We start from the raw sequence: 21,501 nt of genomic DNA, 5'->3' as shown, positions 1-21,501 counted from the left end.
ACCTATACCACCTGCACAGTACCAATGCGCCAAGGACATGTTGAGGAACATGAAGGAGGCAGGGTTTATTAGGGATAGCTGTAGTCCCTGGGCCGCCCTTTTGGTGCTAGTCAAGAAGAAGGATGGAACCATGAGGATGTGTGTGGACTACCGGAAGATTAACCAGATAACCCATAAGGATGCTTACCCTCTGCCCCGAATTGAAGAGTCCCTGGCCGCGCTGAGAACCGCTAACTACTTCTCTACCCTTGACCTCACCAGTGGGTACTGGCAGGTGGCCGTGGCGCCTGAAGATCGTGAGAAAACCGACTTCGCGACCCCCATGGGTCTCTAAGATCGTGAGAAAACCGACTTCGCGACCCCCATGGGTCTCTGTGAGTTCAACAGTATGCCGTTTGGGCTGTGCAACGCCCCTGGAACCTTCCAACGGCTGATGGAATGCTGTCTGGGACATCTGAATTTTGAAACCGTCTTGTTGTACCTGGACGATGTGATTGTGTACTCACAGACGTACGAAGCCCACCTGGAACACCTCGCTGAGGTGTTCGTGTCCCTTGCCAAGTATGGGATGAAATTGAAGCCCTCAAAGTGTCATCTACTGAAGCCCAGGGTGCAGTACCTCGGACATGTGTTGGGTGCGGAAGGCGTTGCCCCAGACCCCGAAAAGATCACTGCCATTCAAGACTGGCCGAGGCCGACCACAGTGAGAGAGGTGAGACAGTTCCTGGGTCTGGTGGGCTACTATCGCCGCTTCATTAAAGGGTACACGAAAATGGCTGCCCCTATGCAAGACCTCCTCGTGGGACCTGACCAAGGGTGGCCGATCCCCTGGAACCCCGTTGATGTGGGAAGAGAAGCATGAAGAGTCCTTCTGTCAGCTGAAGTCGGCTTTGACTGGGGAAGAGATCCTGGCGTACCCGGACTACAGTCTCCCATTCATCCTCTACACCGATGCCAGTAATGTGGGTTTGGGAACGGTCTTATCCCAGATCCAGGACGGGAGAGAGAAGGTGATCGCTTATGCTAGAAGGAAACTCCGACCTACAGAACGGAATCCTGAGAACTACAGCTCTTTCAAGCTTGAGCTCCTAGCGCTGGTATGAGCTATCACCGAGCGATTCCACCATTACCTGGCCGCGGCTAAGTTCACCGCGTATACGGACAACAACCCGCTAACCCTCCTGGATACAGCTAAACTGGGTGCCTTGGAGCAGCGATGGGTGGCAAGGTTGGTCAACTATGATTTCACCATCAAATACCGAGCCGGCCGTACAAATGCTAACGGAGACGCACTCTCCCGGATGCCCCACTTGTTGGGATAAGGACCGGATGATGATGACCTCGAAGAGATCGAGTTGCCTGCGTTCCACCGGCTGCCAACCAAAACGGTGCATGTTTATCAACAACAAGTGAACTTTGATCCGCTGCCCAGCCAAGGGTGGCAAGAAGCCCAAGATCAGGCACCTGCTGTCCGCCTGGTCAAGACTCTGGTGGAACAGGGCTCCACGGGAATAGACCCTGCCACCCCAGCCGAGGCTCAACGACTGTGGAAGGAACGTGGCCGGCTGTATCTGAACCAAGGGAAGCTGTATCGAGAATTGATCAACTCGAAAACTCACGAGAAGGTCCGCCAGCTGGTGATTCCCCAGGCTAACGTGCCTACCGTTCTGCAAGAGTACCATGACGGTGCCGGGCACTTTGGATGGAAGAAGCTGGAGATGATGTTGAGGGAGCGATTCTATTGGAGCGGAATGCGGGAGTCTGTGGAGGCCTGGTGTCGAGAGTGTGGTCCCTGTGCATTGAGGAGGGACGAAGCCAGCCAGAAGGCCCCTCTGCGCCCCATCATTACGCATGAGCCGTTGGAGCTGGTCGCCCTCGACCACGTGAAGCATACCCCCAGCCGAAGTGGGTACACCTACGCCCTTACCATTGTCGACCACTATTCGAGATTCATGGTGGTTGTTCCAGTCAAGGATCTGACCGGCCGTACTGCCGCCAGGGCATTCAAAGCCTATTTCTGTCGGCCACACGGGTACACGGACAGGGTGCTTACCGACCGGATCCGGCTTTTGAAGCAGAAGTATTTCAAGAATTCTGCCAGTTATACGGCTGCAAGAAGATTCGGACCACACCTTACCACGCCCAGACCAACGGCATGTGTGAGAAGATGAACCATCTGGTCCTGGGTCTCCTCAAGACATTACCGCTGGAAGAGCCGAACCTGTGGCCTGAAAAGCTACCCGACCTGGTCGACATGTACAATAACATCCCTTCCAGCTCCACCAAATGTACACCGGCGTACCTGATGAGAGCTCGGCCCGGTCGGCTGCCAGTGGACCTGGACATGGGTCTGGAAGCCCCAGAAGCCGACCCTTCGACTGCTGGATGGGACGGTCGGCGAATGGCGCAGTACCGACAGGTTCAAGAATACGTAGAAAAGAACTTGTGCCGGAGTCGAGGGCAGCAGGAGCAGTACTTCAACAAGAAGGCCCCTGCTGGTCCCTTCCAGCCTGGTGACGTGGTACTGAATCGAAAGAGGAGAACCCATAAGCTGGATGATCAATGGGAGAAGACACCGTATGTCATACAACCCACTGAATGGGAGAATGGGAAGGCCTACCAGATCAGCCGCGACCAGGGGAAGACTCTAGCAACGGTCTCCAGGGACCACCTGAAGAGGTGCCCACCACCGTTAAGGGTGGCAACTGAAATCCTAGACCGACGGAGGAGAAGGAAAAAGAAGCAATCCACACCATGATGGGTGATTTCCCGGCAGACTGGCCTACGCAGAACGGCGCCGTGATTCTTCCAGTGATACTGTTCCCACAACCTGTGGAGGAGAAAGAGATGGAAGTAGCCGTTAGCGAACCAGTGCCCAAGGATGAACCTATACCCAGCTCCCCTATGCCGCCGCCTGTCCCACACGATGTACGGGAAGAGGAACTGGTTGTCTCCTCTGTCCCCTCGCATGTTACCACTGACATTGGGCCCCGTAGGTCCACACGGTCCAACCTAGGCAGGCCCCCGCTTAGGTACAGGGAAACCGACATTTAGAGGTGCAGGTTATTGATTGTGTACATATGTGAATGAATGATAAGAAAAATGAATCAACCGAACTGTGACCAGATTAACACCGTGATTGACCCGGCCGTTGCCGGCATGTTGTCCCCGAGGGGACTTTCTGCAACCGTTGCGTAAGGAACTTCTTACGGACAAGCCCGAGAACTTGCAGGGCAACCACAAACTTAGTGGAATGTATATAAAAATTTGTTGGCTTTACCGTACCGCCTCCGGAGAGGCAGATTTGGAGGATGGGCCTGGAGGAAAGTGATGGCCCAGGCCCGCCACTACCGTAACCGGTGGCGATCCTCCGGGGGTTCAGGGGTTCCCCATGGACGTGGGTCCCCTGAAAGAGACCGTACCCGCTCGGGCAATTTGGTTCGGGACTGGGGCAAGGGGTGCTGCCCATTTGCTTAGGGGCAGCATCAGGGCCAGGTTGTTTGGGCGGGGGGAAGAGTGGAAGCCGTACCGTTGAAAAAAAAGTTATGCCGTTTGTAACGTTAAAAGAACCGTGCCTCCCGTAAGGGAAGTTTTATAAAGAATGCTTATGTTTTATATGTTTTACCCTTTTTACAGTTTCTACAAAAAGAAAAATAAAACCGATGATGGACGGGCAGCCCGCGGACGGTCTGCATTTAACCAAGGGGGAATGTGGCGCCCTGGACAAGCCAGGACGTCACAGGTACTGCAACATCACACCCCACACCCCGGTTAGGCACACCAGTCACACAGGAAAATCCTTGTTGCCTCCCTCCAGGGGCTGATGTCCACACCAGGTGGGGCGGAGCCAGGCGGTTGGCCCCGCCCATCGAGGAATTCACAGTCCTGGAGGCGGAAAAAGGAAGTCAGTTTTAGTTGAGAGAGGAGAGTGGTAAAGGAGCCACTGACTGACCGTGTCCGGGTACGTGGCCCGGGCACTGACAGCAAGGTCGGCAGACGGTGGTGACCGTCTACAGTGGAGGCCGATTGACGCACAACCGTGAGGACCGGGGTCGGGCGGTGGCCCGCCGGTACCGTATCGGGGAGCGAAGAAAAGCCAGCACCATTCGGCAGGGCCTACGGACCCCGACCAGGCTTGGAGTCACCGGAAAACCGGTCAAATCCGTCAGCGACGGGGACCTTCGGGGTTCCTCAGCAACCAAGACCCGACAGAAGGCAACCGCTCAACCATGAACGGGAAATACAGCTACCGCCACAGCTAGAGTTCCCAGGGCTAGCGCCTGCGGGCACAAAGGGGCTCCTCCGGTAACATACACCGCTGGGGAGCGGGCTACCAGTGGGAAGCCATCGGGGCCAACTACACAACAAGGTGCAGGGAGAGACAGTCACCGCCAACCTACCGGGAGTGATAGCTGCAGCCGTCTGTGGGACCCGTCTATCCAGCCGTTTGTTTCACCAAAGACTCCGTGTGCATTACTGGCTGAGTGAGTACCACTGTGCCGCCTGGCACTGCGCTGCCCCGCGACCCTGCACCTCCCCAGCTCCCACCGTCCACCTTCCAATCCACATCACCGGGCCACGGGACCACCAAATCCCCCTACCCACGGAGGGGAGAGAACCATCTCAGCTGCTCCCTGTCATCGCTCCCGGGATCCCCGTCCAGAGCAGCGGTGGTGTTCCAACCTCACCACAAACCGTGGGTGGCGTCACGGACTACATCCCCAAACCCAAACCACCCCTTTCACTCGCGGGCGAGGAGCGCCGCTCGAGTCCTCGGACCCGGCCCATTGCTCGAGCCACCAAGCAGCAGCAACAGCAGCCGCCGGACCTGAGCCGCAAGCGCGGTCGAGCAGCGCACCCCCCGTCCACGACATATGCATCATCAGTCTTCCCCCGTGCCTACGCGGTGATGTCACTCCTCTGTGACTGCTGTGTGTGGTGAGAGCACAGAGCGCAGGAGGACGCCGACCGGAGCCACGGGGAATGAGGACAGAAGTGAGGACGAGCAGCGGTGAAACAAGTAGAGGTGAGGACAGAGCTGCAGTGGAAGGAGAAGAGAGGTGAGTACTTGTTTTTTGGTTTTTTTTTATAAATCAGTACACAGGGAGGCTGGCTGCAGGACACATGGAGTCCTTGGGGGGGGGCCTGGCTGCAAGACACATGGAGGCCTTGGGGGGGGGCTGGTTGCATGACACATGGAGGCCCTGGGAGAGCTGGCTGCATGACACATGGAGGCCCTGGGGGGAGCTGGCTGCATGACACATGGATGCCTGGAGGGACTGATTGCATGACACATGGTGGCCCTTGGGGGCTGGCTGCATGACACATGGAGGCCCTGAGGGGGCTGGCTGCATGACACATGGAAGCCCTAAGGGTAGGGCTGGCTGCATGACACATGGAGGCCCTGGGGGGGCTGGCTGCATGACACATGGAGTCCTTGGGGGGGCCTGGCTGCATGACACATGGAGGCCCTGGGGGGGGCTGGCTGCATGCTACATGGAGGTCTATGGGGCTGCATTATACATGGAGTCTATGGGGATGCATAATAAACATGAAGGACACCTTATACATGGATCATAAGGGTGCATTATACATGGAGGAGTATGGGGCTGCCTTATACAATATGAAGGTTTATGGGGCTGCATTGTAATATATATAGGACTATTGGGGCTACGTTATAATATATGGAGAACTATGGAGGCTACTTTATACATGGAGGACTATGGGGGTGCGTTATAAAACATGGAGGACTGTGGTGCAGTATAATATATGGAGAACTATGGGGTGAATTATAATACATGGAGGACTATGGGAAATGTATTATAATACATAGAGGACTATGGAGGTGCATTCTAATATATGAAGGGTATGTGGGACAATTTATACTATTTATACTATATGGAAGCCTATGTTGGGGCCATTATTGTATTTAGAGAACTCTATACAAGGGGGGACAAAGATACAAGCATGGGATGGGAATGTTTTGTGCTGAGGGAAAAAGGCTCTTTCCCTCAGCACCCAGCTTTCCCATGCTCTGATATGGGAAAGCTGAGTGCTGAGGGAATTATGTATATCAGAACATGGGAAAGCTGGCTGCTGATAGAGGGATTTCAGATCATGGGAAACCTGGGTTCTGTGGGTAAGAGACAAGTGTCAGCATCATTATCCTGTACCCCGAGTGTCAGTGTCATTATCCCGTACCCTAAGTGTCGGTGTACGTGGAGGGGGGACCCCGGTCCAAATTTTGCACCAGGGCCCATCAAACTCTAGTTACGCCACTGCCACTGAGTGTATACCTACTCCGGATGCCGCAGTCTTTGGGGTCACCTGTTAACTATATATCACCAATGATCACCTGTTAACTATATAGGTGATAAGTTTTGAATCATTGTGGGACCTATCGCTTTGAACTCCACTGATTCCCAAATGCGGAACATAAATACTCCATTACGGTTACTAGTGGGACTCGCATTGACCTAAGACTGACCACCTACTCAGCTTTACACTTGAACACCCCTTTTGAGGTCTGTACACATGGGGCATTTCGCTGCTGCAGATTTTCTTGTGTAAATCATGAGTTAATCCACACACACATCTTGGGTGACCACAGCGTAAATTTATATGGATTTCATCTCCTGAGCCCGAGTCAATAAACACTGTGGATAATCTCTGCAATATCAGCATGAATAATCTGGACACAAAATCTGCTGCATCTTCGCCCGGCATGATCCCTTACAATACACTGAGTGTGAACAGCATCCAAGACTTCTCAGACATGCACTGAACAAGGAATAGATCAGAGCTCGCTGATCAGAGATAAGGGCTAAAACGGAGAGTCCGTAGGGCGTATCTTACCTTAAGGATAATGGACTCACTGGCCGCACATAACAGGTAATTGTTATTATGGACTTTACAGCTGAGGGCCACCGGTAATCCATCACTGACGGTGCTCGTTCTGTACTTGTTTACATAAAACGTTGCTTGTTCATCTATTTAAAATTAAAAAAAAAATAGCCTTTATTGGGTGATACATCTTGCTCGATTCTACAGGCAGCCAGCATAAATCAGGGACAGGATCCCTCACTACAGACATTTATGTTTTACATTGCAGTGTCTCAGAGAAAACAATTCAACAAGGAGTCAGGTATGTAGCGGTACAGTCAAGGGGGCAGTCCCTACCGACGTCTCCCCTCCCAGCTCACATGGATTAACCAATCTCTTCTTCATATGAATGGACTTCTCTTAAACACCACAGTGCCCTAGGTCAGCCATGTACACAGCGCCCCTATGTTAGACACATACACAGTGTCCCTATGTCAGCCATATACACAGTGCCACTATGACAGCCATAGACACAATGCCCCCATAACAGACATATACACAATGCTCCTATGCCAGCCATATACTCAGTGCTCCTATGCCAGACATATATACAGAGCCCCTATAACTGTCATATACACAGTGCCCATATGTCAAGCATATACTTAGTGCCCCTATGTCAGCAATATACACAGTGCCCATATGTTAAGCCGGCTTCACACTTGCAAGTGACTTGGCGAGTCTTGCATCGCATCACCCGGCATGGCCGCACACTCTCTTGACAGGAGCAGGTCGGCTGCATGTATTTCTATGTAACTGAGATGCTCCTGTCCAGAGAGTGTGCAGCCGTGTCAGTGATGGCGATGCAAGACTCACCGAGTCACTTGCAAGTGTGACTCCAGCCTTAGCCATATACACAGTGCCCCTATGTTAGCCATATACACAGTGCCCCTATGTTAGCCATATACACAGTGCCCCTATGTTAGCCATATACACAGTGCCCCTATGTCAGACATATACACAGTGCTCTTATGTCACTCATATACACAGTGCCCCTATGTCAGACATATACACAGTGCTCTTATGTCACTCATATACACAGTGCCCCTATGTTAGCCATATACACAGTGCCCCTATGTTAGCCATATTCACAGTGCCCCTATGTTAGCCATATTCACAGTGCCCCTATGTTAGCCATATTCACAGTGCCCCTATGTTAGCCATATTCACAGTGCCCCTATGTTAGCCATATTCACAGTGCCCCTATTTTCATCCTTTAATTGGAAAATGTAGAAAGCAAATAATAAGAGGTTAAAATGGAACTTTTATTCCTAATACTCTTAAAAACCTAGATTAGGTAACACGTAACCAAAAACTCCTTAGTGTACTGACACATCAGACTATGCCATATGATGTAGAATATGGTAGGTAACCAAGGAGCCAAGGAGTACATAACCAAATTAGCAAAAAAAGAAAACAAAAACAAGCAAAAATTGTGATTATTTGGCCAAAAGGGACAGTGGTCCACAAGATAAGCACTAAAAAATAATAAAAAAAACGCAATATAAACAACCAAGGTACTATATATTGGTCCTCAGAGGAGGAGCTTACAATATGTAGAAGTACTCTAGATGAGAATAAAAGGAACAATCTAACCCATAATATGTAGATTGGGGTACATCAAGGTTTCCTCTGTGTGGGTCCTTCCATTTTCATGTTGTCACTGACCCTACACATCCCTAGAGAGACTACCTTTACCTGTTACCCCAAAGACTTCTGCCCTAACAAGGGCAGTCCACACCTAACCCTCACTTGTAACCCCTATACCGTTCCTAGCCTCGTCCCAATGTTTTCTACAACATATGGCATAGTCTGATGTGTCAGTACACTAAGGAGTTTTTGGTTACGTGTTACCTAATCTAGGTTTTTATGAGTATTAGGATTAAAAGTTACATTTTAGCCTCTTATTATTTGCTTTGTACATAACTATATATAAGTGGCCTCCCTCTATTTGAGGACTGCTGTTTTTTTTAATTGGAAAAAAACATTTTTTCCATCTTTAGGTAGGATGCAATCAGGACTTATAATATTGGTTGGGAGAACTGGAGTGTCTATCAAGTAGGGTGCACTTATGGAGTGCTGGGCAGCCCTCCTGATCTAATACGGTAGTATGGGTGTCATCAATAAGCCAGACACTATGTATCACACGTACCTGTGTGACTGGCACCCTTAGCAAGTCTTATCTGTGTGCATGTTTAATACCTGTAACCACCCGATCAATGAAATGGTAGATTGTGAGTCGTTGTTTCACTGGTATTTTGCACCTGCGCTGCCCACACCTTTATCATGGGGTGCTGCTGCATCCTACTAGTGCATTGGTAATTTGGTCTTGTGTTGGTAATGGCTGTTTCTTTCTTTGATGTTTTAAAGGGAGCCTGTCACCTGATTTGGCGAACATAACCTGTGTCCAACACCAGAATACTGTATATAGGGGGCAGTCCGGTCCAATGGGTGTCGCTGCTCTCCAGTCCGGTGCCGCCTCTGTCCGGTCCCGCCACCTTCTCTCTAAGGTGATCATGGTCCTCCTTTGACTATACCTAGAGTGGATGACATGTCCTATGTCATCCACACAAGCCGGCATTGCGGTCCTACGTAGGTGTGCTTTGATCTGCCATGCTCAGGGCAGATCAAAGTACTGTAATGCGCAGGCGCAAGGAAACCCCCTAGGTGAGTATTATAAAAGTGATTTTTACGTTCTACAGCGCGGCCTGGGCTCTTATATACAGTATTCAGGAATGCTGTATATAAGAGCTCAGTGGTGGTGGCCGCAGCTTATAGTCACCAAATCTGGTGACAGGCTCCCTTTAAGAGAATACACTGCATGAAATTCCTAAATGGGTTGTTCATGACTTACATCTAATTAGAGGGGTTTTAAAACCCATCACTGCTACACTCGGCTGTTTAACATCTCCTAGGGTTAAATGTACAAAGATGGGACACCTTCATACACTGTGTGGAAGTCGTACTATAGCTCGCTTCCTATTGAGGTGAATACATGCTGCAGTACTGAGAATGGCCCCTACACAGTGTATGAATTTATTGAGTTCTCCTTCCCTTACTGTAGGGCTCCCCAACCTTTGGCTCAGGATCCACATGTGGCTCGAGGGCCGGTGATGTGTGGCTAGCGGGCCCATGATATGTGGCTCGCGACTTTCTTCCAGCTTGGTGAATAAACATCAGATCTAGCAAACAGCTATGAAGAACATGTCTCCAGATGGTGACTTTTGTAAGTAGCCCCACACAGAAGAGCAGATCTGAATGGGGGTAAGGAAGGAACCCCTGGATATTGGTATATTGCCTATGTGATTTCTGCGGAAAAGATTTGGCTGTTATTGTACTGGTAATGAGGTCTCTGGGTGTCATTACTGTGAAGGGGATGGGAGCTCGATGTGGCTCACAACCCTTGGGGACCTTTGATTTACTGTTTGCATATGACTCCCGCCTTGGGGTGCACAGGTGCTGAGTGGTGTCGCCTCCCTCCCCCACCAATCTGATTTTGATGACCTAGTGTATGGCCTGCTTCCAAGAGTTCTCAATGTAATCAATGTGTAAACCAACAAAATACCTTTTTCGTTTCCATTTGACTCAAACGTAACAATCGCGTTTTCGGGGTCGGCAACAAGGAAGTCCTTCATGTGATTGTGTATATGATAAGGGATGCTCTTGGCAGATATATTTGGCTTGAACATGTTGAGTAGATCAGGAATTTCTGTAAATGCAAAAAAAATGTAAATGTTCTAGAAAAATAAACTTGTGATAATGTATGTTTAGACAGTGCCACCATTTAAAGGGACCTAAAGCTTGGGCACCATCAGATCTTCCAATGGGACAATGATTCCAAGCAAGTCTCAAAGTCCCTGATAGCCTGTTAAAGGTAGTTTATACTATTAGCTCAATGCAATCCTGAAGATATGTACCTTATACTGGTGTTATTCTGCCTATGTATGAACCCTTGTTTCTATGTATGTCATTTTCAGCATATGTATGTCTTTGAGATAACTGAGAACCAGTCAGTGAGAGAGTCTTATTGTGCTGCCATCTATTCTCACACTGTATTACAGGTAGTACTTCTTTTCTATATACTTGCATGTATGTTATTCTCCCAGTCACGCTGCTTGACGTACACCTATGTGATGTTTATATTCATGTTGGCCCTCTTTTAGACACATCCAATAACACAGGTTGCCTTCAGCTCTGGTTTTCGGTTATCGCGTACCAACACATGAGGTAGAGACCCGCATAAATATATTTGATATTGGTGTTACCCGTCCTTATATGAAACCTCCTTTTTGTACATGTTGTTTCAGCGTATGCATATAGTGAAAGTAACAAGTGAACCATTCAGTGAGGGGTCCTTATTTCCCTCTCATCTACTACCAGACATTACGCAGTATCCCAGGTAGTATTTTTATCTTATATATATACTATATGTCCCAACGTGTATGTTCACTATACTGCATACTTGAGTGATACTCTTATCCATGTTAATTCCCATCTAGTAACAACTACAACCACAGATTACCTCTTTCTTGGTTTTGCTCGCTACCCCAGGCCAGCGTGGGAGGTACATATACAGTCTAGTCCACTAACTCTCTGTACACCACATATGCGAAATGAGTGTGTTGTATTAGTTTTCTAGTCTTGTGATGTGTCACGTAACATGTATTCTCCTTTTTAGACATATGATCGTAACCTCCTGATCACTTACACCTTCTGGTGATGACCAGTTTCTACTGAATTCACGTTCCCCCATTTTTGACATAGGTGGGTTTTTGCTTGCTGTACTCAAAAGATTAATTCCGTGCATTTTTTGACCCAATAGGTTATGTACACGTCGCAATAATTGTATTATATACCACCAGGAATCATGTGCTACTTGAAATAATTGGTTTGTTCGTGGCATCAGACACTTTATGATGCTTATTGTGATAAATCCTCTTTGTACTTTTTGTACTCTTTTGTATTCTTTGTAATATCATGTAATGATGTAATTTTTGTAATATCATATGATGATGTATTTTTTATGATTTTCTTTGGTAGATAATTCTATCCTTGATAACGACTACGATAGTCGAAACGTCGGATGAATTTATCGTTTTTTGCACTAATAAAACTGATTCTGCATTCAAGAAAACATTTTTTTCATGCTCTTATTCATCTTAGTGTGCCAGAAACATTCTTTTTCTGATTGACTCTCATTCTTTCTGGGCACCTAGTTTATACACAGTGAGCCAGACATATTCTTTTACTACTCAAAGTCCATCAAGGCTTGATTTCAGAGTGCCCTCACAATATACAGGACAGACCAAAAGTTTGGACACACCTCATCATTCAAAGAGTTTTCTTTATTTTCATGACTCTGAAAATTGTAGATTCACATTGAAGGCATCAAAACTATGAATTAACACATGTGGAATGACATACTTAACAAAAAAGTGTGAAACAACTGAAAATATGTCTTATATTCTAGGTTCTTCAAAGTAGCCACCTTTTGCTTTTTTTACTGCTTTACACACTCTTGGCATTTTCTTGATGACGTTCAATAGGTAGTCACCGGAAATTGTTTTCCAACAGACTTGAAGGAGTTCCCAGAGATGCTTAGCACTTGTTGGCCCTTTTGCATTCACTCTGCGGGCCAGCTCACTCCAAACCATCTCGATTAGGTTCAGGTCTGGTGACTGTTGAGGACAGGTCATCCGGCGTAATACCCCATCACTCTCCTTCTTAGTCAAATAGCCCTTACACAGCCTGGAGGTGTGTTTGGGGTCATGGTCCTGTTGAAAAATAAATGATGGTCCAACTAAACGCAAACCGGATGGAATAGCATGCCGCTGCAAGATGCTGTGGTGGCCATGCTGGTTCAGTATGCCTTCAATTTTGAATAAATTCCCAATAGTGTCACCAGCAAAGCACCCCCACACCATCACACCTCCTCCTCCATTCTTCACGGTGGGAACCAGGCATGTAGAATCCATCCGTTCACCTTTTCTGCGTCGCACAAAGACACGGTGGTTGGATCCAAAGATCTCAAATTTGGACTCATCAGACCAAAGCACAGATTTCCACTGGTCTAATGTCCATTCCTTGTGTTCTTTAGCGCAAAACAAGTCTCTTCTGCTTGTTGCCTGTCCTTAGCAGTGTTTCCTAGCTATTTTACCATGAAGGCCTGCTGCACAAAGTCTCCTCTTAACAGTTAAGGGTACTTTACACGCTGAAATATCGGTACCGATATCGCAAGCGAGCGGACCCACCCCTGTCAGTTGTGTGTCGCGGGCAAATCGCTGCCCATGACGCACAACATCGCTAACACCCTTCACATGGACTTATCTTCCCTGCGACGTCGCTTTGGCCGGCGATCCGCCTCCTTTCTAAGGGGGCGGTTTGTGCGGCGTCACAGCAATGTCACACGGCAGCCATTCCATAGCAGAGGAGGGGCGGAGATGAGCGGCCGGAACATGCCGCCTACCTCCTTCCTTCCTCATTGCCGGTGGACACAGGTAAGGAGCTGTTCGTTGTTCCTGTGGTGTCACACATAGCGATGTGTGCTGCCGCAGGAACGACAAACAACATCGTACCTACAGCAGCAACGATATTTGGAAAAGGAGCGACGTGTCAACGAGCAACGATTTTTCACGTTTTTTTGCTCCTTGATCGTCGCATCTTGGTGTCACATGCTGCGATGTCGCTAACGGCGCCGGATGTGCGGCACTAATGACGTGACCCCGACGATATATCGTTAGCGATGTCGCAGCATGTAAATCACCCTTTAGTCTAGAGATGTGTCTGCTGCTAGAACTCTGTGTGGCATTGACCTGGTCTCTAATCTGAGCTGCTGTTAACCTGCGATTTCTGAGACAGGTGACTCGGATAAACTTATCCTCTGCAGCAGAGGTGACTCTTGGTCTTCCTTTCCTGGGACGGTCCTCATGTGAGCCAGTTTCTTTGTAGCGTTTGATGGTTTTTGCCACTGCACTTGGGGACACTTTCAAAGTTTTCCCAATTTTTCAGACTGACTGACCTTCATTTCTTAAAGTAATGATGGCCACTCATTTTTCTTTACTTAGCTGCTTTTTTCTTGCCATAATACAAATTCTAAAAGTCTATTCAGTAGGACTATAAGCTGTGTATCCACCAGACTTCTGCACAACACAACTGATGGTCCCAACCCCATTTATAAGGCAAGAAATCCCACTTATTAAACCTGACAGGGCACACCTGTGAAGTGAAAATGATTTCCGGTAACTACCTCTTGAAGTTCATCAAGAGAATGCTAAGAGTGTGCAAAGCAGTAATCAAAGCAAAAGGTGGCTACTTTGAAGAGCCTAGAATATAAAACATATTTTCAGTTGTTTCACAATTTTTTGTCAAGTATTTCATTCCGCATGTGTTAAGTCATAGTGTTGAAGCCTTCAATGTGAATCTACAATTTTCAGGGTCCTGAAAATAAAGAAAACTCTTTGAATGAGATGGTGTGTCCAAACTTTTGGTCTGTACAGTATATATAGAACATTTTTGGTTTGTTTTGAAGATGACAGTTGAAGTAGCAAATCCAAGAACATTAATGGCCTGGAGGCCAATGCCCACGAGGAATGGATGAATATTCTTCAGGAATGCTGCAAAACATTGGTGTCTGGCTGTGTATCACGTGTGCACCAGGTCATAACAGCCATTGAGGCAACAGATCACAACAGCCAGAGGAGCTATTGTCATGATGGTACGTGACACTCAAGAGATTCCCTGCCTGACTCTTACAGTGATTGGAATACGTGTGGACCTTGGTCAGATTAGGTAAAGGAGTACAGAAGCCAAGGACCCCACTGCACTCAGGGTACCCTGTAGGCTATACAGGTAAAATGTCAGCCTTAGGCTATGTGTCCACGGGAGAATGTAGCTGCGGATTTTTCTGCATCAAAATCCGCAGCTTTCCCGCAAAATCCGCACCTTTTCAAAGGTGCGGATTTACCGCGGAATTGCCGCGGATTTGATGCGGATTTTTTTTTTCCCAATTTTAAAGCCAAAATCCGGATGAAAATCTGCAACAATAATTGACATGTTGCAGATTTTTCCGGCTGAAAATCCGCACGATTTCCGCTGCGGAAAAATCCGCAGCGTGGACACAGCATTTCCAAAATGCCATAGAAATGGCTGGGGAGTAGCTGTGCTGCAGATTTTCGGGAAATCCGCGGCTTTTCCACGAGAAATCCGCGGCAAAATCCGCGCATTTTCCGCAGCGTGGGCACATAGCCTAAGACTAGGTTCACATTTCCGTTGTTTTAAATCCGTCATGTCCGTCAGCAACGGATCAGTCATTTTTTAGATGTCAACTGACACAACGGATGTATTTTTCACAGGATTCCTAACACAAACACTAACCTCTGATTGCCTGAGCCTCAGACCCCTGATGAAGCCACTCATGGTGAAACATGTCGGGGAGGCTATTAGCTGTTAGTTTTTAACAGGTAGTGTAGGTGATAGACAGCCATATTACGTTAGGAATTTATCCAGAGTAGTGTCGGTCCACGGCCGCACTTATCTTATATGGAATTGGCTTCCCACTTGCCAATTTTAACTTTTGTCCATTTATATAATTTAATAAAGTTTATTTGATTAGGTCTTTAGTTAGGGTACCTCTTGTTGCCCTTCGGGCAAATAGTGTTTTCACAGGATTGCTTTCACAGGAATCCTGTGAAAAAACGGATCCGTTGCGTCCGTTACATCCACTATGCGTCCGTTTTCTGACGGATCAGTCATGATCCGTTTGTGTTTGGGACAGCCTAGTGGGTGTGCCAAACATGCTGGGCATGCTCAGTACAGCATGACGGGATCCAGTGCTGGATTCCGTCGTAAGACGGATTACGACGGAATTCAGCACCATAGACATACATTACAAGCGTGACGGATGGCGACGGATTCCTGCGCGGCGCGTTAATTTTGACGGCCAGAAAAACATTACATTCTGCGTTGCTCCCACTCGGTGGTCAGTCCAAAAATGACTGACCGCGGCGCAGCAGATGCAACACAAGGTCATCAGTCGCAATCCACCACTAATACAAGTCTATGGGACACAACGGAATCCGCTAAACGGATTGCGTTTTTTACCATAGCCGCGGATTGTGACTGATACATTTTAACGGAAATGTGAACCTAGCCTTAGGAGGAAAACAAAAAAGTGCCAAAAGATCTGAAATATCTATGGATCTGCACCAAGTAAAGATGCTACATTTTGGAAAACTGAACAGTACTGTAAACAAACCAAATACAGAGAGGAAAATCATAAAATCTACCTATACTTTCAGTTGACTCGAAACTTGGCCCCTCTGGGGGAGAATGTAGGTCTATATGGATATTCCAATAATTATATTGGATTTTTTTCTGAATTTTTTGTGATGGAGCAGTCTCTGTATACCTCACAGATTCTGTAACAAACAAATAAAACCGGATCAGAATTAGTATATATTTAATATTAAAAACTCAATATCCTCCACTACTACTATATGTAATAACATGACTGTGTAATCAGAAAATGATACATTGTTTTTAAATGATATCTTTCTTATAAATCCTTTCTAAATATTGGTGATCTTGTTTTTTTTTGTTTTACAAATTGAAATCTGTATTAAAAAAATATGCTGACATTTTTACTTTGTCAGCAAAAACTCATATTAGGCTGATACCTCCTCTGTAGAAATCACTTTGTGTACTCCTTTAATTGTTAATTAATTATTTATATACAGTAGAAAACATAGGATCCATCATTCACAATATGTGATGTCACAACTCACCTCTACCTCCTCCTGTACAATGACTGAAAACACAGGATCCACCATACACTATAGGTGATGTCACAGCTAACCTCCGCCTCCACCAGTACAATAACTGATAACACCTCTATATACAGTAGATAACACAGAATCTATCATTCAAAATAGGTGATGTCACAGCTCATCTCTGCCTTCTCCTGTACAATGACTGATAACACCCCCACATAAAGTAGATAACACAGGATCCAGCATACACTATAGGTGATGTCTCAGCTCACCTCCGCTTCCTCCTGTACGATGACTGATAACACCTCTATACACAGTAGATAACATAGGATCCACCATTCACAATAGGTGATGTCACAGCTCACCTCTGTCTCCTCCTCAACAATCACTGATAACATCTCTATATACAGTAGATAACACAGGATCCACCATACACAATAGGTGATGTCACAGCTCACTTCCGCTTCCTCCAGTACAATGACTGATAAAAGAGGATGCACCATACACATTAGGTGATGAAACAGCTCACCTCCTCTATCTCCTGTAAAATAACTGATAACACCTCTATATACAGTAGATAACACAGAATCTACCATACACAATAGGTGATGTCACAGCTCACCTTCGCCTTCTCCTGTACAATGACTGATAACTCCTCTATATACAGTAGATAACACAGGATCTGCCATACACAATAGGTGATATCATAACTCACCTCCACCTCCTCCTGTACAATGACTAACACCACTATATACAGTAGATAACATAGAATCTACCATAAAAATAGGTGATGTCACAGGTCACCTCTGCCTCTTCCTGTACTATGACTGATAACACCTCTGTATACAGTAGATAAGACAAGATTCACCATTCACAATAAGTAATGTCACAACTCACCTCCACCTCCTCCTGTACAATTACTGATAACTCCTGTATATGCAGTAGATAACACAGGATACATCATCCACAATAGATGATCTCACAGCTCACTTCCACCACCTCCTGTGCAGTGACTGATAACACCTGTATATACAGTAGATAAGACAGGATCCACCATTCACAATAGGTGATGTTACAGCTCACCTCTACCTCCTGTACAAGGACTGAAAACCTGTGTGTGCCTCTCTACTGTGTCCCTGCCATTGCCTACCAGATCTAATTCCCTACACTCCCTTCTCTATAAAAATGTTATATTTGTGCTGTAATTTTGCATCATCACATAACTAATAATAAACATTTTCTTAATGGTTTTTTTTCTTACCTAGGAGAAATATTGCCCTTTCTTCCAGTTCCTCTTTGGAGTAGGGCTTTAATATCAGACTGGAGTCTTCTTCGCTGCATGCAAGGAAAAATCCGGGCTCCTCCGATGACTCGAAACTTATGTATGATGTAGCTGCACCTCTTAGGTAGAAGATGAATTCACTGGCCTCCGATGTGATTACATCTGGCGCTTCACTTTCCTAAAAGAAGGGAATTTTGTTACTTACCGTAAATTCCTTTTCTTCTAGCTCCTATTGGGAGACCCAGACGATTGGGTGTATAGCACTGCCTCCGGAGGCCACACAAAGCAATTACACTAAAAAGTGTAAGGCCCCTCCCCTTCTGGCTATACACCCCCAGTGGGATCACTGGCTCACCAGTTTTAGTGCAAAAGCAAGAAGGAGGAAAGCCAATAACTGGTTTAAACAAATTCACTCCGAAGTAACGTCGGAGAACTGAAAACCGTTCAACATGAACAACATGTGTACCCGAAAAACACCCAAAAATCCCGAAGGACAACAGGGCGGGGGCTGGGTCTCCCAATAGGAGCTAGAAGAAAAGGAATTTACGGTAAGTAACAAAATTCCCTTCTTCTTCGGCGCTCCATTGGGAGACCCAGACGATTGGGACGTCCAAAAGCTGTCCCTGGGTGGGTAAAGAATACCTCATGTTAGAGCTGCAAGACAGCCCTCCCCTATAGGGAGGCAACTGCCGCCTGCAGGACTCTTCTACCTAGGCTGGCGTCCGCCGAAGCATAGGTATGCACCTGATAATGTTTGGTGAAAGTGTGCAGACTCGACCAGGTAGCTGCCTGGCACACCTGGTGAGCCGTAGCCTGGTGTCGCAATGCCCAGGACGCACCCACGGCTCTGGTAGAATGGGCCTTCAGCCCTGATGGAACCGGAAGCCCAGCAGAACGGTAGGCTTCAAGAATTGGTTCTTTGATCCATCGAGCCAGGGTGGCCTTAGAAGCCTGCGACCCTTTGCGCTTACCAGCGACAAGGACAAAGAGTGCATCCGAACGGCGCAAGGGCGCCGTGCGGGAAATGTAGATTCTGAGTGCTCTCACCAGATCTAACAAATGTAAATCCTTCCCATACTGATGAACTGCATGAGGACAAAACGAAGGCAAAGAGATATCCTGATTCAGATGAAAAGAGGATACCACCTTCGGGAGAAACTCCTGAATGGGGCGCAGCACTACCTTGTCCTGGTGGAAGACCAGGAAGGGAGCCTTGGATGACAGCGCTGCCAGCTCAGACACTCTCCGAAGAGATGTGATCGCTACCAGAAAAACCACTTTCTGTGATAGTCTAGAAAGTGAAACCTCCCTCAGAGGCTCGAAGGGCGGCTTCTGGAGGGCAACTAGTACCCTGTTCAGATCCCATGGATCTAACGGCCGCTTGTACGGGGGTACGATATGGCAAACCCCCTGTAGGAACGTGCGCACCTTAGGAAGGCGTGCCAAACGCCTCTGAAAAAAAGACGGATAGCGCCGAGACCTGACCTTTAAGGGAGCCGAGCGACAAACCTTTTTCTAACCCAGATTGCAGGAAAGAAAGAAAGGTAGGCAATGCAAATGGCCAGGGAGACACTCCCTGAGCAGAGCACCAGGATAAGAATATCCTCCACGTTCTGTGGTAGATCTTAGCGGACGTGGGCTTCCTAGCCTGTCTCATGGTGGCAACGACCCCTTGGGATAATCCTGAAGACGCTAGGATCCAGGACTCAATGGCCACACAGTCAGGTTCAGGGCCGCAGAATTCCGATGGAAAAACGGCCCTTGGGACAGTAAGTCTGGTCGGTCTGGTAGTGCCCACGGTTGGCCGACCGTGAGCTGCCACAGATCCGGATACCACGCCCTCCTCGGCCAGTCTGGGGCGACGAGTATGACGCGGCTGCAATCGGATCTGATCTTGCGTAGCACTCTGGGCAAGAGTGCCAGAGGTGGAAACACATAAGGGAGCCGGAACTGCGACCAATCTTGCACTAGGGCGTCTGCCGCCAGCGCTCTTTGATCGCGAGACCGTGCCATGAAGGCTGGGACCTTGTTGTTGTGCCGGGACGCCATTAGGTCGACGTCCGGCCTTCCCCATCGGCGACAGATTTCCTGAAGCACGTCTGGGTGAAGGGACCATTCCCCTGCGTCCATGCCCTGGCGACTGAGGAAGTCTGCTTCCCAGTTTTCTACGCCGGGGATGTGAACTGCGGATATGGTGGAGGCCGTGGCTTCCACCCACATCAGAATCCGCCGGACTTCCTGGAAGGCTTGCCGACTGCGTGTCCCCCCTTTGGTGGTTGATGTATGCCACCGCTGTGGAGTTGTCCGACTGAATTCGGATCTGCCTTCCTTCCAGCCACTGCTGGAAGGCTAGTAGGGCAAGATACACTGCTCTGATTTCCAGAACATTGATCTGAAGGGTGGACTCCTGCTGAGTCCACGTACCCTGAGCCCTGTGGTGGAGAAAAACTGCTCCCCACCCTGACAGACTCGCGTCTGTCGTGACCACCGCCCAAGACGGTGGTAGGAAGGATCTTCCCTGTGATAATGAGGTGGGAAGAAGCCACCACTGCAGAGAGTCCTTGGCCGTCTGGGAAAGGGAGACTTTCCTGTCCAGGGATGTTGACTTCCCGTCCCATTGGCGGAGAATGTCCCATTGAAGTGGGCGCAGATGAAACTGCGCAAACAGAACCGCCTCTATTGCCGCCACCATCTTCCCGAGGAAGTGCATGAAGCGTCTTAAGGAGTGCGACTGACTTTGAAGGAGAGCCTGCACCCCAGTCTGTAGAGACCGCTGCTTGTCCAGCGGAAGCTTCACTATCGCTGAGAGAGTATGAAACTCCATGCCAAGATACGTTAGTGATTGGGTCGGTGACAGATTTGACTTTGAGAAGTTGATGATCCACCCGAACGTCTGGAGAGTCTCCAGTGCAACAGTCAAGCTGAGTTGGCATGCCTCTTGAGAGGGTGCCTTGACCAGTAGATCGTCCAAGTAAGGGATCACAGAGTGTCCCTGAGAGTGCAAGACTGCTACCACTGCCGCCATGATCTTGGTGAACACCCGTGGGGCTGTCGCCAGACCAAATGGCAGAGCTACGAACTGAAGATGGTCGTCTCCCATCACGAAGCGTAGAAAGCGTTGGTGCTCTGTAGCAATCGGCACGTGGAGATAAGCATCTTTGATGTCTATTGATGCTAGGAAATCTCCTTGAGACATTGAGGCAATGACTGAGCGGAGGGATTCCATCCGGAACCGCCTGGCGTTCACATGCTTGTTGAGCAGGTTTAGGTCCAGAACAGGACGGAATGAGCCGTCCTTTTTTGGCACCACAAAGAGATTGGAGTAAAAACCTTGACCTCGTTCCTGAAGAGGAACAGGGACCACCACTCCTTCTGCTCTTAGAGAATTCACCGCTTGCAGAAGGGCATCTGCTCGGTCGGGATGTGGGGAAGTTCTGAAGAACCGAGGCGGAGGACGAGAACTGAACTCTATCCTGTACCCGTGAGACAAAATGTCTGATACCCACCGGTCTTTGACCTGTGGCAGCCAAATGTCGCAAAAGCGGGAGAGCCTGCCACCGACCGAGGATGCGG

At 48.1% G+C, this 21,501-nt stretch overlaps 1 protein-coding gene across 1 annotated transcript in view; it reads right to left on the bottom strand.

Moving 5' to 3' along the window:
- Nucleotides 1-21,501, bottom strand: part of LOC142311406 (uncharacterized) — a 55,684-nt gene that overhangs the window by 9,593 nt on the left and 24,590 nt on the right. Inside the window, exons 5-8 of the mRNA XM_075349795.1 lie at nucleotides 17,908-18,106; nucleotides 16,164-16,295; nucleotides 10,445-10,588; nucleotides 6,856-6,989 (exon numbers count right to left, since the gene is read on the bottom strand). Of these exons, the coding sequence (XP_075205910.1) occupies nucleotides 6,856-6,989; nucleotides 10,445-10,588; nucleotides 16,164-16,295; nucleotides 17,908-18,106 (609 nt within the window). The remainder of the gene's footprint in view (nucleotides 1-6,855; nucleotides 6,990-10,444; nucleotides 10,589-16,163; nucleotides 16,296-17,907; nucleotides 18,107-21,501) is intronic.

The sequence above is a fragment of the Anomaloglossus baeobatrachus genome, chromosome 5, assembly GCF_048569485.1.
Source record: "Anomaloglossus baeobatrachus isolate aAnoBae1 chromosome 5, aAnoBae1.hap1, whole genome shotgun sequence".
In the NCBI taxonomy this organism is placed as follows: domain Eukaryota; kingdom Metazoa; phylum Chordata; class Amphibia; order Anura; family Aromobatidae; genus Anomaloglossus; species Anomaloglossus baeobatrachus.
Note: the sequence above shows the minus strand (reverse complement) of the source record. Positions and strands in the feature narration are given on the sequence as shown.